Raw genomic sequence first — 17,996 nt, forward strand, 5'->3', positions numbered from 1 at the left:
AGCAAACTGGGACTGGGGGAAAAGGAGAAAAAGAAAATACCCTATGGACTGGCTGGGGCTACTTCCAATCAAACTGAAAATAAGTTACACATTGGGCCAAACAAGGAAGCACAGGCACACTGCATTGGTTACCACCGTGTGGTAATCTTTCCTTCATGTAATGTCTTGGGTTCCAGTTTCTTTACTGATAAAATAAAGAGGTGAAACTAGCTTGTCTCCTAAGGTCCTAGCTGTGAAATTCTGAAAGATGTTTTCTAATAGCCAGTATTCTCTGATTCCAAAGATTAGCAGACTTGTATACTGTTTTCATTATCTGAGACTAGACTGCTTTTTAGTCTGGGCATGAACGCAAATAATTAGATCATCTCAGCACTCCAAATCATAAAAACAAATTCTGAAGAATGCCAGTGCAGGCAGTATACTAAACTCAGTAGTAACTACTAAAAACTGCTATGGAGGTACAGAGGTGCCCAATATGCCATGTTATACAGAAAACACTGCAATGGATATTGAGTGGTCCCAATCATCTTATGGATAAGGAAAGTATTCTAGCTCGAAAGGGAAGATGATGCAAACCTGTGTATTCTTAGTTCACTCACTTCTAAAGCTTCTGACCTACTTCACTCACTACCATCCTTCTGGTCCTGAGACAGTTGATAAATCTATGTTATACAATATGGTGTCAATCATGCAAGTTGTTTTTTTACTCATCAGGTCTGCTCCAAGGACTTTAGGAACTTACAGCCCGGGCCGAGTCACCGAAGTCTATCTTCAACCTCCCCATGGCCCTAATGATAGCAATGATTGACTGGATGGTGTTACTGTAGACCACTGCTTTGTACTGTTTACATTCCTCTTCTGAATAACCAGCTTCGTGGATAATTCTAACAAGACAAAAAGAGAAAAGTTAACACTTACTTCCTTTGATGGAACAGTACACTTAAACATAAAAAAATTTCATGTTTTAAATCTACTTACTTCATTTGCTTCACAATTGTACTTTTCCCAGATTCACCAGCACCTAAAAGAAGGGAAATAAATGAGGGATTTCTAATTTTATCACTTATGTATATCCAACTCCCAACACACACACTCTCTCTCTGTCTCTTACAGTTAATTTAAAAAAAAAATTTATTGGAGTATAGTTGACTTACACTGTTGTGTTAGTTTCTGCTGTACAGCAAAGTGAATCAGTTATACATATACATACATCCACTCTTTTTTAGATTCTTTTCCCATATAGGTCATTACAGAGTATTGAGTAGAGCTCCCTGTGCTATACAGTAGGCCCTTATTTATTTTATATATAGTAGTGTGTATATATCAAGCCCAATCTCCCAATCTACCCCCCACTTCCCCCAAGTTTGTTTTTTACATCTGTGATTGAATTTTTTATATCAAAATGATCTTTATTGGTTTCCAAACATACAGAAAATTTCTTAAAAATAAGTCCCATCTGTTTATTACATCATAATCCTTAAACTCAGCTAAAAAAAAAAATGCTTTCATCGATGCTTTTATGTATTCCCTGAAGTATTAAAAAAATTCTTTCTTCTATAGCTTACACTGAAGCAGTATAAATAAATTTTACTCAAGCTTTTGCTCCCCACTGGAAGATATTTAACTTTCTGGCCAATTATCATAATTTCAACCTTTGCCTCATGTGAAGTGGACAGACCAGTGGTGCCAAGAAACCACGAAAATTATTTTTAAATATTACGTTATAATAAAATAGCTATCTCACGCATTATATAGTCAACCACCATTACTGAACAAGTGACACACAGCCGGCACGCTTCACTAACACTGGGGATGCAGTGGTATGGCAGAAATGTCTCCCCCTATGTTTTTCTTTTAGTCCCTGTCATTAACCCATTCTCAAAACTCTCCTTCACTCTCTCCTCACAATTTGAGTCTCTAGAATTATGCCATCATAACACGAAAATATCACTAACAAAATGGCCCTTTATAAAATTAGAGCCCTCTAGATACTGTGAACATCTGAGCACAGGACACAAAACAAGGAAGGTATGACAAGTCTACTGTTTGGCTTCATACTGTCTTTGACCAGGGCTACAGATCATGGAGCTGATATTTCTGTCTGAGAGACAGGGCTCAGGATTTTCATTATCTAGGCCTCATATTCCCATTTTTCCAGAGCCACTGCTACATGCTCTATGCTCCAGTGTCACTGAACTTACAGTACTGACAACACCTACTGCTGATGACGCCACCAATCTTCAAACATACTGTTCCTCCTGCCAAAGTGTAATTTGCTCTGCTTCCTAGAGCTCCGCTGGTGATGCTGTATCAACCACCAAACCTACCCCCTTCCTCAGTCTTTCCTGACCCACTCCCGCTATGATGCCTGTTGCCTCTCCCTTTGAACATGTTCTACTTGAATGCTCAGCGGCTAACTTGGGCTAGACACACCATCAACCAGAAATGTACCTGAATGTATTCAAGCTATCTGTGACAGATCAGTTAGACGGCAAACTTCTGGGCCTCATTCCCTTCTCGCCTTGCCCCTCCAGCTACACACATCCAAATCATCAGAGGCATCTGAGAATAAGTCATAGTTAAATGGCCTATTTGAAAACCTGGGGGGGGAACTGCTTAAATTTTACTTGTGATTTGATATTCAAGAAATTTTCCCAAGATAGCTGCATATTAAGTAGAAAAGCGGGCACTGAATAAACAGTGAGGGCATTATTCATCTACAGACAGCCTTTGAATCTTGGCAGGGCAACTGCCAATACAAACAACTCCAAGATAAACAACCCATTATATATTAATCAACAAGCCATATACTTGGCTCTATGAAAAGCACAATCGTAGCCATTATGGCTCACACATTTCTCTAATTCAAGAGAAGCCCACCCAAGGAACACACCCTCGGCAGTCTCCAGCAGGGCTATCTTCAGGGGGCCCTCTGTGCCTCTAGGGCACGGCAAGTTGACTCAGCAGCAGCAGTGTTTTGCTGATAGGACATTTTAGATCCCAACATCCATTCACGGGGTGGTGATTCCACATGCACAGTGAGCGTCGATGAAGAGCCACCCATGGCCCATTCTGTTAGTGAAACAACTCAGAGGTTCAGAGAAAGGCTCACATGATACAAGCTCGTGAGGTCTGAGAGCCATACAAGGGGAAAATCAGAAATAGTAAAGAATAAGATGGTTCCCAGCTGAACTCTATGGAGGCAGATGAGAATTTTTAAATCTTAATGAGAAAAAAGCAAGTTTTCCTAATGTTAGACATTATCTTTAAATTCTAACTCACTTCCTGTCTCATAGAATAGTTGGTGACATGGGACATTGAGCTTACTCCACAGTGAGCATCTGGTCAATGGCTTGAGGTTCCAAAAAATCCTGAAATATGTTTAATATTAAAGAGTGTAGATGGCAGTGTTACTGGCTGGATTTCTACCTAATTTCTTTGCTAGTTAGACAAGGTACTCTCTGTGGACCAGATTTCCTAAAGACAGAAATACTGGGGAAAAAACTTTCATAATTTAGCAGTTTATATAATTAGAATTTTCAATTCTTACTTCCATGCAGAGACTCCTAATAGGAAAATTAGAAATGCTGCACGGTTATGGTTCCAGCATTCTAAACACTGGTATTCTTTCCACATAGCGTACAGGAAGAGTTAAAGGTTGTCCTCCAGAAATCTCAGTCAGCACAGTCCTGTCTGAGAGACTGACAGGAAGCAATATTGTAAAAAAACAAAACCAACCAACCAACCAAACAAACAAAAAACCCCTCAGGGGTAGTGGAGGCAGGAGAAAGGAGAAAAGGGTAAATTTTCCTAGCAGTATTCAGCAAGGCAGCTACTGCTTTTCAGTTCAATCCATAGGCAAGATTAAAAGAGTGAGAGTACCCTGCTTTCAAGAAGAAACAAGGAATATGTAACACGTATCAGTCAGGAAAGATCAAAGCGTGGGACCGTTGCGGTCACAAAGCTGAGACGGTCAAGGTGACTAGGTGGCCTGTAGAGTAACCGTTGACAAGCTGGTCGCTGTGAAATGAACGACACTTTAGGGTAGTGGGAAGGGAGGATGCAGCTCCCCAGGGCAAGAATGTGTGCAGTGTCGCCACAGTGGGCCAGGAACCATAAAGCCACTGAGGGGGATCCCCCAGACCTCTCTTTAAGGAGGAAGTGGCGGATGGAAAACTGCATATCTGAGAGTAAATACTGAGCCCAGCAGGTGTGTGAAGTGGAGCTGGGCACCTGATAATGCACCACACAGATAATGGGAGGGCAAAGGAGCATCACCACAGTAACACGGACAGGGACCCACCTGCGGCTCCGGGCTACACACGCAGGGCCGCTTATTAACAGGGCTCGGAAAAGCAAAATGTATCCAGTGAGGACAAGTAGAAGGATGAGGGAGGGGAAAGACTAAAAACAAATCACGGTCTAAGTAAAGTAACCCCATGGCTAGATTATAAGTCCTTGAACAGAATTATATAAGTTACCATTATAAAAATGATAATCAAATCGTGCTCACCCCTGATTTCTGTTGAGGGGCAGTCTAGAGAAATTTGGAAGTTTAACTGTGGCGAGGTTTAAAAGAAAAAAGAAAACACCTCTGACCCCAGAAAACACATACTCCACCCCCCGGAAGAATATTCTTTATCCAACTTTGCTTGGGTTCACATTTATATCATTTATTTCCTGGTTTCAGCTGCCTAACATCAAGGCTGTTCGGCATTAAAACGGTGATTTTGTCAAAGTCACCTTATGCTGAATTCCTGACGCCACTACTCCACTTTTAAAAACGCCCAACTTTTACGTACGATTGAACCACTTTTACGTTCAATAAGACTAAATAACAGTTCAGTTTAAACTGGAATAAAACCAAATTTACAAGTGCATTTAAAGGCGCTTCTGTTTATCATAATGCTACTGTAAGATTAGTAAGATCAAGGTCCTTATTTTTAAGATAGAAGCAAATAAAGAGGATGCAAAGGCAAATACTAATTAAAGATAAGAGGCTTAATTATCCCCCTTGAAAGTAAAGGAAAATTTCCCTCCCTTTTTCTTAGGACATTTACTTTAGAAAAATTTTAAATGTAAGTGCTTTCTCCTCTTTGAAATGTATATACAGTTGACCCTCACCAACCTCGGTTTGAACTGCATGGGTCCACATATACGTGTATTTTTTTTTTCCAATAAATTCATACAGCACTACACAGTCTGAGGTTAGCTGAATCTGTGGCAGGTCCTGGAACCAATCCCCTGCAGATACCAAGGGACAACTGTATATCCTTTTGAAAACTAAACAGGCCTTTTTTGTCAGCTTCATGATCAAGAATGTCTTTCTCAAGAACCTGAGAACCATCTCTTTGAAAGGTAAACATCACAGGAGATAGCACCCCTATCTTCCAGTTTCTGCAGGTAGGTAGGAGTCTACCTTGGGTGGGGGTCTTGCTCCAAGTTGCAAAACTACCTCTTGTCATAAGATAAGTTTCTTTCTCTTCTGGATAAGGTCAATTAGCTAAAAGATGGTTACCTCAATTACCAGGCAAAGTTAGGATGAACTGTGTGTGACATAAGGTGTTGTAAAGCCTCTCATTTAGGGACTAGTTGTCATTTATCTCGAAAACATGTACGTAACCGGTTGAATCAGCTTGGCTATGTTAAGTGGATGACATACCTTTCTGTCTTGCAGTCTCTTAATGGACTGCTTGTGATGCAATGCATTCAATAAAAAAATGTTTTCTTTCTCCACTACCTTTGTGAAGATGATTTCTGGGTTGGGAGAAGACTTTGTTTTTAATTATTATTCCCCAACATGGGAACAGTCTAGAAATCTTTATTATTCAGCCGTGAGAAGCTCTGGACTTACATTTATATAAATATATATGTATTTATAGGCTATATCTGACATTCTGGGATATAAAAATAATGACTGTAAACAGCACAATCTAGATTCCCCCAAATGATCCCCTTTCTCCAAATATTAACTCCCCATAAAATTACTCCCCGAGCCATTCATGTCTGAGATGGGGATCACACTATTACACTGCACAAGGATGATTACACACACACGACTACTCTAGCATCCAGGTAGGACAAAAGAAAGGAGAATTGTGGGCAACACAGGAAGCTCTTTCCTGGCAGCCTAGTCAAAGAGACCACAGAAGGAACTAATTGAACTGAGAGATCAATGTTTCTACAAGTCGAGCCTCAGGACTCACACGGTGAGGGTAAGGAAGGATGGAGGACTGGGGGCCACAAGTATACGCTTCAGGGTCTACAAGTTTGCTGCAAGAAATTTTAATTCAGTGTTTTTATTTGTATAACAAGAATAATTTAAGAAATGCTGCGTCATCTGAATGCCTCTATCTAACTGAATTTCAGGATCTATATTTGAGTTTGTGTTTATAGGTCCTGAGATACTCAAGCAAGTGCCAAACACTGTACCTTGCTTGAGAATCTATCCATCCATCACTCTATCTGGTTTGGCTGTCAATCACTAGACCCTCTATCCAAAGAAAGGGCCATGTGTTTCCAGCAGGCCAATCCGAGCTGTGTTTGAGAGTAAAATTCCCTATGCTTATACATCTTATACAAACCATCAAAAAGAACATTTTACAAATTAATATATGTAAACATATTTATGTATAATATACATAAAATATACTAAAAACTTAACAAAATAATCACTTTGGATACACTGATTTTTTTTTTTTTTCCTCCAAGAAAAGAATGAGATCTAGGTGCCAGAGATTTTCCCTGGCCATTTATGTGAAGATAATGTGAAGATTATCAAGAAAAAAAATCACAGCACTGCAAAGCATAATGTGAAATCTGGCCCACAGAAGTCATTTTCCATGATCACATCATGGAAAACAACATTAAAGGATGGGGCCAAAACAGAGGGAAGCAACACTGAGAGAAAACTAGGATAAGAGAAGCCAGACAGCAACCCTTGAGCCTTTAGATATAGTCATATTTAGGGAGTCATATTACAATTGACCATCCAGAGTGGAAACACTGTTGAGAGTTAAAGGGGGCACAAGCATAAACTAGGACTGACCTGGGAAAAGGAGAAAATATATCACTCTAGTCAGAACTGAAGACAATTTCAACTTGATTTCCAAGCTATGAGTCAGTTATGAGTTTGCTTTCTGTCACATGGACCCGAAAAGAGTTTTGGACTAACCCTGTGCCAAACAGTATTACTTTAATTATCTTTAGCTAATGAAGGGAAAACAAAGGAGGTTAATGATGCATTTGCAGCAAGTAAAGGTCAAATGATAATTACTGCGTGCTTTACAAAAGAAAGTTACAGAAGTTCAGACAGAGAAAAGATGTGGGAAAATCAGTCATTATACAGCCCACTGTAGAAGAGGGATGCCTTAATCCAAGAGTCATACTTGTAAGTACAATTTATTGTGACTTATATTGGGTTGGCCAAAAAGTTCGTTTGGGCTTTCCTGTAATGTTACAAAAACCCGAACGAACTTTTTGGCCAATCCAACCATCATTGTCTTACTAAATTCATATTAACTTTACTTTTTAAATGTTCATATACATTATGTTATAAAATTGTTTGTTTTTATAGTTCATAGAAGACCTATAAAGCATAAGGAACTTTGTTCCCAATGACAGTTACACACATTTGTGAAAATAATTTAGAATTACACAGGAGGGAAAGGTTTTCCTTTATCAGGGGGCCATACACTGCACTGTCTAAAACTCAAGTCTAACTGCGCTCCTGTTTTTGCTCAGCTGTTTACTATTAAGGACCAGTAAATAATTAACATATACAAACTCTCAACTTTTCCTATGTTGCCCTACAATTCTCCATGGGTCTCTGTCACATTTCTGAACATATGTGAGCAGAGGCACCGACTGCCTTTATTCTCAACCATCTTTTCAAGGATGTTTATTATATAGAGAATAGTCTTAGAAGACAAGAGATAATGCTTCCCTCTGGAACAGAGAGCAGGTCTGTTTGTTGTCTACCATCGTAAAGATAACATGCTCTGGGACAAAGATCAGGTGGGCTTACTGCACATTATGAAAAAAATACTGGGGATCCCCAACTTAAGGGCTCCTCTACTGCAACATAACCCATTGCTTGTGCAGCCATGGCTCTCTTCGTGTTGCCCTTAGGGAACTGGGGCTGGGTAAATCGCCATAAAGGCTGATACTCTGGCAACTGCAATTGCTATAATAAAGTCATTTTTGTCTCTGAACCAGGCCTCTCATGTCTTCTGTCAGCAACCATGAAACTGGGGTGGGAATTCTCCAGCAGTCTAGTGGTTAGGACCCCATGCTCTCGCTGCCATGGGCCCGGGTTCGATCCCTGGTTGGGGAACTAAGATCCTGCGAGCCGCGTGGTGTACGCCCCTTCCCACCCCCCCCCAAAAAAAAAAAGAAAAATGAAACTGGGGTAAGCTAACTTGTTAGTTTGTAAGTAGGGTAAAGTCTCAGGTACTGAATAATTCTTGACATGCTCTTCTGCTTAATTTTTAATTAATTCCCAAATTTCTGACAACTAAGGACGCTTCCAGCCATGATCTCTACACCTGTACTACTTATCTTTCCTCAAATGGCAGCTTAATCAGGTTTGTCCAGTAAACCCAAAGAAACAGCTAGAACAGTGGTTCTCAAAGCATGATCTAAGGACCAGTAGTATCAGCAACACTTAAGAAATGTACATTCTCAGGTCCCACCCAGAACTTACTGACTCAAGCTCGGGGAGTGGGGCCCAGCAGTCTGTGTTACAACAATCCCTCCAAGGGATTCTGAGAACAAGGGAGGTAGAAGAAAGGTCTCCTCCTTTTTTCTTGTTTGCGATCAGAATTATTATAGTGATTAAGTTGCTGACGAGCTATAACAAACTATTATTTTTATGAAATATTTATATTTCCCTCCTCCCCCTGAAAGTGAGACAAGTGATATTGTTTTACATTTCTGCAAATAGCTTATTAAAAGACAGCTTAACTCTCCTATCTATGTCTGCATTTAATATGATACAATGTATTACTTTGGTTGAATGAAGAAAATCCATTTCCACATATTAATGTCGTTAAAAAATGAAAGAGCATTTTAACAGCATTTGCAGATAATTGTGGATAGTCTTCTTTGATTCTATACCAAACTTTGAAAAGGGTAGCTTAAAGTTTGGTTATAATGCATTTCTGTGAACTTTGGTAGCTTAAAATCCATTGGTCTATCTTGTACTTGGAATGGATCTCTTACCCATGTCTTATTTGGAAATTAGTTCACTGACTTATGGAGAACTGAATGTTGACATATTTTCAATATAAAAAAAAAGAGCATTTATTTTTAAATTGCCTTTTTAATATTATACATAATTTCACCAGAAAAAGCTTTAGGTCATAAGATGATATCAAGCTCCCAGTGGTAGGGACATGGTTTTTAAATTTCTTTTTTCTTTTTTTTGGCCTGAAAGCTCAAATTTTATTATTGGCAACAAATACTGTTTGCTGTTTTCCTTGAAGTGACAACTGACTAACTGCCAAATCCCCAAGTCGGATTAACCATATTTTTCTATCAGTCTTTCTTTCAAGTGAAAATGGAATGGTATTCCAGGAAAAGAGCAACTAGTTCAATTCACAACTCAATCAATCACACAGCTGCTCTTCCTCACGACAAGCAACGTGCTCTGGCATATGCAAAAGTAGTTTGGGAGTACTTCCCATTTGGTCACACAGAATATTAAAGACATATGTACTTAATGGTCAAGATTTGATAAAAATCATCATGCTTATGACTTCAGCATTTTTTAAATCACAAGTGCTTAGTAGTGAAGAATACAATGACTACTGGTACAATCTCATGCTACTGACATGATTCAGCAGTTTGACCATTACTACTTTTGTACCATTAGAGCAAACAACGCAATAGAAAAGGCAAACAACATCTTAGTATTACTATGAAAATGGTCTCAGGGCTCCCAGGGTCCACAGATCCCTCCCAAAACCAGATTTAACGTCTTTCTCACCCACTGGACTATGAGCTATGACGGAAGAGAGCCCCTGGTTTCTGTCACCATGATATCCCCAAAGCTAACTCCTATGGCAGGAGCACAAGACACTTATTCACCAGCTGGATGACAGGAAGAGAGGGAGGAGAGCGGGAGGGGAATATACAACATGAAGAAAGCATAAGAAAATGTAACTGAATATTTACATGAATTGTGGAAAGGGAGAATTCTGTCAGAAGACCAGAAGAAACAAAGAAGTGGGTGGAAGCTTGTGACTGCCCCTTAAAAACAGGTTCTCACACACACACACACACACACACACACACAAAACAAACGAACCCAACAAGAACAACAAAAAAAACAGGTTCTCTCCTTCTTCTATTGTAATAAGAGTAGTGGCTTGGAACATGGCAGCTAGAGACTACATTGCTTATCTTTCCTTGCTGCTAGGTGTAGCCACTTCACCCCATTTCTCACCAAATCACGATGTGTGTAAAAGGAAAATGCAGCCTTGGACGCTCTCTCTCCTGTTCCTACGTACGAGCTAGAAAATGGGTGTCCCTGTAGTCTTGTTCCAACCATGTGAATTAAGACAATGTCCAGGGACAGTAGGGCAATGAGAGGGCAGGAACTCAGGTCCCTGAATGGTCATGTGAGGCAGAGCACCCCAGCTCTAGTTAACCTTGGATCCGTTACACAAGAGAAATTCTTCTTTAGGCCACAGTCAGGTTAGGTTTCTCTGATACAGAGCTAGGCCTTCATGCTGACAATTCTTTAAAAAGTGGTCTAGATTGAAATATACAAGCAAATATAAAACAAACTAAAAAGTCCCCAAACCTACAAATGTTTTAAAAAACTACCATAAATAAAGTAGAAAGGCAAACTACAGAATAGGGAAAACTATCAGTAATTAATGAGTATCAAAATGTAGATTTCTTTTTTTTTCCAGTGCACAGCAAAGTGATTCACTTATGTGTGTGTGTATGCTTTGCCAGATTCTTTTCCATTATAGGTTATTACAAGATATTGAATATAGTTCCCTGTGCTATACAATAGGCCCTTGTTTATTTTATATATAGTAGTGTGCATATCTTAACCCCAAACTCCTAATTTATCTTCTCCCCTCCCCCACTATCCCCTTTGGTAACCATAAGTGTGTTTTCTATGTCTGTGGGTCTATTTCTGTTTTGTAAATAAGTTCATTTATATTGCTTTTTAGATTACGTATGTGATAACATATGATACCTGTCTTTCTCTATCTGACTTACTTCACTTAATATGATAATCTCTAAATCCATCCATGTTGCTATATATATATATATATATATATATATATACATATATACATACACACACACACATTTTCTTTCTCCATTCATCCGTCAATGGACACTTAGGTTGCTTCCATGTCTTGGCCATTGTAAACAGTGCTGCTGTGAACACTGGAGTGCATGCATCTTTTAGAATTAGAGTTTTCTCCAGATATATGCCCAGGAGTGGGATTGCTGGATCATATAGAAGCTCTATTCTTAGTTTTTTAAGGAGCCTCCATACTGTTTCCATAGTGGCAGCACCAATTTACATTCCCACCAACAGTGCAGAAGGGTTCCTTTTTCTCCAATCCTCTCCAGCATTTACTGTTTGTAGACTTTTTAATGATGCCTATTCTGACTGGTGTGTAGCTGTCCAGTTTTCCCAGCACAACTTATTCAAGAGACTGCCTTTTCTCCATTGTATACTTGCCTCCTTTATCATAGATTAATTGACCATAAGTGCATGGGTTTATTTCTGGGCTTTCTATCCTGTTCCACTGATCTATATGTCTGTTTTTATGCCAGAACCATACTGTTTTGATTACTGTAGCTTTATAGTATAGTCTCATACAAAAACAGAACCCATATATATGCTTCCTACAAGAGAACCATTTCAGTTCTAGAGACACATACAGACTGAAAGGGAGGGGATGGAAAAAGGTATTTCACACAAATAGAAAGCAAAGAAAGCTGGAGTAGCAATATTTATATCATAGAAAATAAACTTTAAAATAAAGCCTGTCACAAGAGACAAAAAAGTACACTCCATAATGATCAAGGGATCAATTCAAGAAGATGATATAACAATTGTAAATATATATGCACCCAACATAGGTGCACCTCAATATATAAGGCAAATGCTAACAGCCATAAAAGGAGAAATCGACAGTAACACAATAGTGGGAGACTTTTACACCCCACTTACATCAATTGATAGATCATCCAGACAGAAAATCGATAAGGAAACACAGACCTTAAATGACACCTTAGACCAGATGGACTTAATTGATATTTATACAGCATTCCATCCAAAAGCAACAGAATATACATTCTTCTCAAGTACCCATGGAGCATTCTCCAAGACAGATCACACGCTGGGCCACAAAGTAAGCACCACAAAGTGAACATCAGTAAATTTACGAAAACTGAAATCATATCAAGCATCTTTTCCAACCACAGTGCTATGATATTAGAAATCAACTACAAGAAAAAAACTCTAAAAAACACAAACACATGGAAGCTAAACAATATGCTACTTAACAACCAATGAATCACTGAAGAAATCAAAGAGGAAATTTAAAAATACCTAGAAACAAATTAAAACAAAAACATGAAAATCCAAAACCTAGGAGATGCAGCAAAAGCCATTCTAAAAGGGGTGTTTACAGAGATACAAGCGTACCTCAGAAAACAAGAATGTCAAATAAACGACCTAACCTTACACATAAAGCAACTAGAAAAAGAAGAACAAACAAACCGTGAAATTAACAGAAATCATAAAGATCAGAGCAGAAATAAATGAATAGAGATGAAGAAAAAAACAGAAAAGATCAATGAACCTAAAAGCTTGTTCTTTGAAACGATAAACAAAATTGATAAACCTGTAGCCAGACTCACAAAAAACAGAGAGAGGGCCGAAATCAATAAAGTTAGAAATGAAAAAGGAGAAGTTACAACGGACATCGCAGAAATACAAAGCATCATAAGAGACTACTAGAGCAATAAAATGGACAATCTGGAAGAAATAGACAAATTCTTAGAAAGGTACAATCTCCTAAGACTGAACCAGGAAGAAATAGAAAATATGAACAGACCAATCACAAGTACTGAAATTGAAACTGTGATTTAAAAACTCCACACAGGGGCTTCCCTGGTGGCGCTGTGGTTGGGAGTCCGCCTGCCGATGCAGGGGACACGGGTTCGTGCCCCGGTCCGGGAGTATCCCACGTGCCGCGGAGCGGCTGGGCCCGTGAACCATGGCCGCTGAGCCTGCGTGTCCGGAGCCTGTGCTCCGCAATGGGAGAGGCCACAACAGTGAGAGGCCCACATACTGCAAAAAAACCCAAAAAAACCCAAAAAAACCCACAAAACTCCACACAGGGCTTCCCTGGTGGCACAGTGGTTGAGAGTCCACCTGCCGATGCAGGGGACACGGGTTCGTGCCCTGGTCCGGGAAGATCCCACATGCCGTGGAGCGGCTGGGCCCGTGAGCCATGGCCGCTGAGCCTGCGCGTCCGGAGCCTGTGCTCCGCAACGGGAGAGTCCACAACAGTGAGAGGCCCACATACCGCAAAAAAAAAAAAAAAAAAAAAAAAAACTCCACACAAACAAAACTCCAGGACCAGATGGCTTCACAGGCGAATTCTATCAAACATTTAAAGAAGAGTTAACACCCATCTTTCTGAAACTGTTCCAAAAAATTTCAGAGTTAAGAAAATTCCCAAACTCATTCTATGAGGCCACCATCATCCTGATACCAAAACCACACAAAGATACCACAAAAAAAGAAAACGTATATTTTTAAAACTCATAATGAATTAACATTAACTGACAAGAAAAACACCAATACTCTAAATAACAAAAGACATAAACACAATTCATAGAGGGAAAACAGATACAGTAGTTTTAAACTGTATATAGATATATATATCTTCATACTATAAAAAGTACCTTGAAAGAAATACACTGAAAAGTGTATCTGACTAATGCAATTTTTTGCCTCAAACATTTGTGTAATTCCAAATTTTTAAACTGTCAGACTGAATCAAAATTATGCAATTTACTTATAAAAATTTGGTCATCTCTCTCCAATGATTAAAGTTGAATAAGATCATCTTCTTTAATCTCATTTGTTTCAACCCACGTTCCCATCTCATCACTCATGCACATAAATCTCACATTCTGATCACAGCAAATTACTTTTACTTCCAAAGTTTCACAACCATCCCGCCTCCATTCCTCCCCCATACTTTCTCCCAAGTGGAGCCTTTATCAACATCGGCACTACAAAGGACCACACCATGTTCAGGCAGGGAGCATCTGGGATTGAATTTTCCCAACCAAGGCACGTCCAATTCTCAGGGACAGTAAAAACTGAGCAGACAGACACCAGGCCTGCTACATGGCCCAGTATGGCAGGCGGGAAAACCACCCAGCCCGAAGCCATACAGAGACTCAGGTGAGAGATTCCGAGGCCTGCACTTTGAGGCAGCTCAAACAGGCAGGCTCTAAGCAGGCCATGAGTTACAACACCAGAGACTTCAACTGTGATACCAGGAGCACCTAGGTGAGAGCCATTACCTCCACGATCAGAGGAGGAAGAGGGCATTACATATAAGGGACTAGACCCTGTTCCCGCTGCAATGAGCTCAAGAAAGTCACTCTTCCCTCCCTGCCCACTCACAGTGCCCCACACCAATTAGGGAGAACAGCAGGAAGGAAGGATGACAAGGGATGAAACATTTTTATCTGAACGCTACATAAGTAGACTGTTTAAATAATCAGATTGGACCAAGGCTTAAGCAACATTGAACATTTTGTAATTTTCCCTGCTAATCAGCAGGAAGTAAATTCATTTTAGGCTAAATTAAAATTAAAATAGTGTGAATCAACTCTTGTAACCCTCACTATTAATATACAGGCAATGATCTTTAAGCATATTATTAAAAAGGCAAGGATATTATACTTTCCCCTATCAAACATCTCAAATTTTACACACTATCTCCATAGTCTGTTCAGAGGAATTATTAAACCAGACTTGGATGACCACATGTCTCATATCTGATGTGAGCTGACATCATCCTTTCACCACTTTGAACACTTCCCTTCAGTACGTAATCCGATGAAGATTCCCTTTTCTACTTTAACCAACTCAGAATAAATCAATTCCGTGTGGTGCCAAGCTTTTGCCAAGTTTCCATGTACCTTAAAGTTTTAATCAGGATCCTGGTTCAGGCAGTGGAAGTGGTTTAAACACGAGAGAAAAGAATTCCATCGCTCTTTCACAAAGCAGTCCAGGGCTTGCGGTCAGCTTGATACTGTGAGAGACCCAAGCACCTTCTATCTTATTGCTCCGCCACCTTCATGACATGGCTTCCGACTCAGGTTAGGTATATCTGTTCAGGATCCCACTGGCACATGAACTTGCAGTCAGTGGGAGGGACAAGTAGAGGAAGTGAGGGAATGTGCTTTCTCTTTAAGGGGACAACCCAAAAGTTGTAACTCATTTCTCCTCATATCCCCGTGACCAGAACCTAGTTTCCTAGCTTCACTTGGCCACCAGTATAGCTGGGAAATACAGTCGCTAGCTGTGTAACTCTGTGTCTAGGAAATAGATATGGAGGGACCGTGCATACTGGGGAATAACCAGAAATCTCTGCTTAGCTAGCCCATAAGCGTATTCTTTTCTTTCTTGTGCCATCTGTTCCACCTTTAAGTTAAAAAAAAAGCAAAAACTTTTTAAATGAAACATTATGCCAGTCAATATATACAAAATGAAAGAGTTGGGTTTGTTTTTTATTTGTTTTGGTTTCCTCCTGAAAACTAAGTTGGATGCCTTGGAAAAACGTAATAAAGCAAGCTATTTTAAAAGGCCACTGAATTAGGTAAGTGTGAGAAATTGTCCAACGGAGACAAGCAAAAAAATTAAATCTAAAAGGATTCTTCATTCATATTTCTTTGCAAGTATCTTTAATTGAAAAAAAACTGGACACAAGGGGTTCATTTTGGATATGCAAAAAAGACAGCTGTGAACTACAGTCAGTGATTCATACTCCCCCCAAAAAGGCCATGATCGTACATCAAAAGATTGCTGAATGGCATTATACCTGTGTTTTCAACTTAAACAATATATTCAAGTTATATTTGCAGAAGTTTTTTTTAGGGTTTCCCCTTAAGACAGGTAAATTCTGATCCCATCAGCACAGAGAATTTCTACGAAGGAAACTTCCCCCTGCATATCAACATATTCAGAATTTAATTACCTTTATCTTCCAATTTCTATACTCCCCCCCACAACTATTTTTCTAAAATGTTTAAATTTGTATCAACTGTTTAACCAAAAACTTCTGAGCATGGCATTGCAAGGATGCTAGGATTTGGACCCACATGCCTTTTAGCCTCATGTCTTCTATACTATACACCTCCAATCATTCTCTAGCCATGTAAGTCTTCAACATAATCTAACCTATACAGCCAGAATTCTAGCATCTATGCGTCAAGGATTATGTTAGGCAATCAAGTCAAAGTTGAATAAATCATGGGTCCTGACTCTAGAGAGTTGTATCCAGAATCAAAAGAGATAGTCAAGAAAATGAACAATTTCAATATACTTTCTTTCATTCAAAACATATGAAGTACCCACGTGATGGCAAGCACAACTCAGGGCATCGAGGGCAGAGAGAGCGGGAGTAAGAGCTGTGGCCCCCATCTCATGGGGGGAGGAAAAGGTGGCAGGAAACACTTCAGGTCTTGGGGTGAGGAAAGGCTAGTTAGAGAGGGTGACTGACACATGCAGATCATTTACTTAAAATATCAATACCTGCTACTAATATATCTCAACAAATTGATGTATCCAGTAAGTCAGTGGAAGAGCTCAATGAATGAAAGGAAGAAAATGACAGTAAAAGGTTACAGAAAAGTTAGTACAAACAAAACGTGTACAACTATGTAATTCCAAAGTATAATAACTACAGCCCTAATATACTTTTCACTGGCCCAATAATGTCTAAATTACCCTCTTTAACCACTCTCCTAGGAAGGACACCAATAGGATTATGTCCAGAGAGGAGGTGTAGAGGACTATAAAATCCTTCATTTGAGCAAAGGCTGATGGGAGGGAGGAATGTTTAGAAAAAGACCAGGAGACAACAGGATGTCTGATAAACAGCTGAAGAGCCCTCTCATGGGAGGAGAAGTTATACTGTGTGACACTCAAGAAGGCTGAATTAAGATCAATAACAAATTACACAGAAGCAAACCTGTCTCAGTAAAAGGAATAACCTATTAATAAAATGATGCCAGAATCTATAAAAACACATCATCTGTCAATAGGATTATTATTCCCCCCAGTTCTTTATAGCAGGAGGCATATATATATATATATAGATAGATAGATAGATAGATAGATATATGTTATATAAAATTTTGTTAGATGTCATTTTACATCATTAAGATATAAGCTAAAAAGAAATGGTGCAACTCCCCATTTCCCACAGTTAAAAATATTGTACACTTAACAGTTTGTTAAGAGGGTAGATCTCATTTAAGGTATTCTTATCACAATCAAAGCAGGTGTGTGTGTGTGGAAGGAATGGGGCAATACAGAACTCTGGATTACACTACTGGAAATCTTTAAAATTACTTGTACCACCTTGATTTATGCAGTTGTGTTTAAACTGTAGGTTTCATACAAACAACAATAATAAAAGATTATGTTGAATTCATACATTCTGGCCATAGCCAGTTTCTGTATGAGGTCAAAGTCCCATGGAGATGAATAAAAGAAAAGCCTTCACTACTTTTTCTCACCAGCTCTCTCCACCAAACAAGAGTGAGTCTAAAAACTATCAAATGATGGGGCAGCTTTAACTAAATACCCTACTCCATGCAAATTGACACACAGAAACCTAAAATTTATAAGTAATAGAAAAAAGTCTTCAGTAAATATCCAATAAATTAATTTTTGCAAGGAAATAAAGAAATATTTTTAAGTA

The 17,996-nt window shown here is 39.2% G+C and overlaps 1 protein-coding gene across 3 annotated transcripts in view; it reads right to left on the bottom strand.

Moving 5' to 3' along the window:
- GNAI1 (G protein subunit alpha i1) overlaps positions 1-17,996 on the bottom strand; it is an 86,394-nt gene that overhangs the window by 34,157 nt on the left and 34,241 nt on the right. For all 3 annotated transcript variants that reach the window (XM_049714947.1, XM_033439858.2, XM_033439852.2), the window contains exons 3-4: positions 979-1,021; positions 743-884 (exon numbers count right to left, since the gene is read on the bottom strand). In XM_049714947.1, coding sequence (XP_049570904.1) covers positions 743-884; positions 979-1,021 — 185 coding nt within the window. The remainder of the gene's footprint in view (positions 1-742; positions 885-978; positions 1,022-17,996) is intronic.

Source organism: Orcinus orca, chromosome 9, assembly GCF_937001465.1.
Source record: "Orcinus orca chromosome 9, mOrcOrc1.1, whole genome shotgun sequence".
In the NCBI taxonomy this organism is placed as follows: Eukaryota; Metazoa; Chordata; class Mammalia; order Artiodactyla; family Delphinidae; genus Orcinus; species Orcinus orca.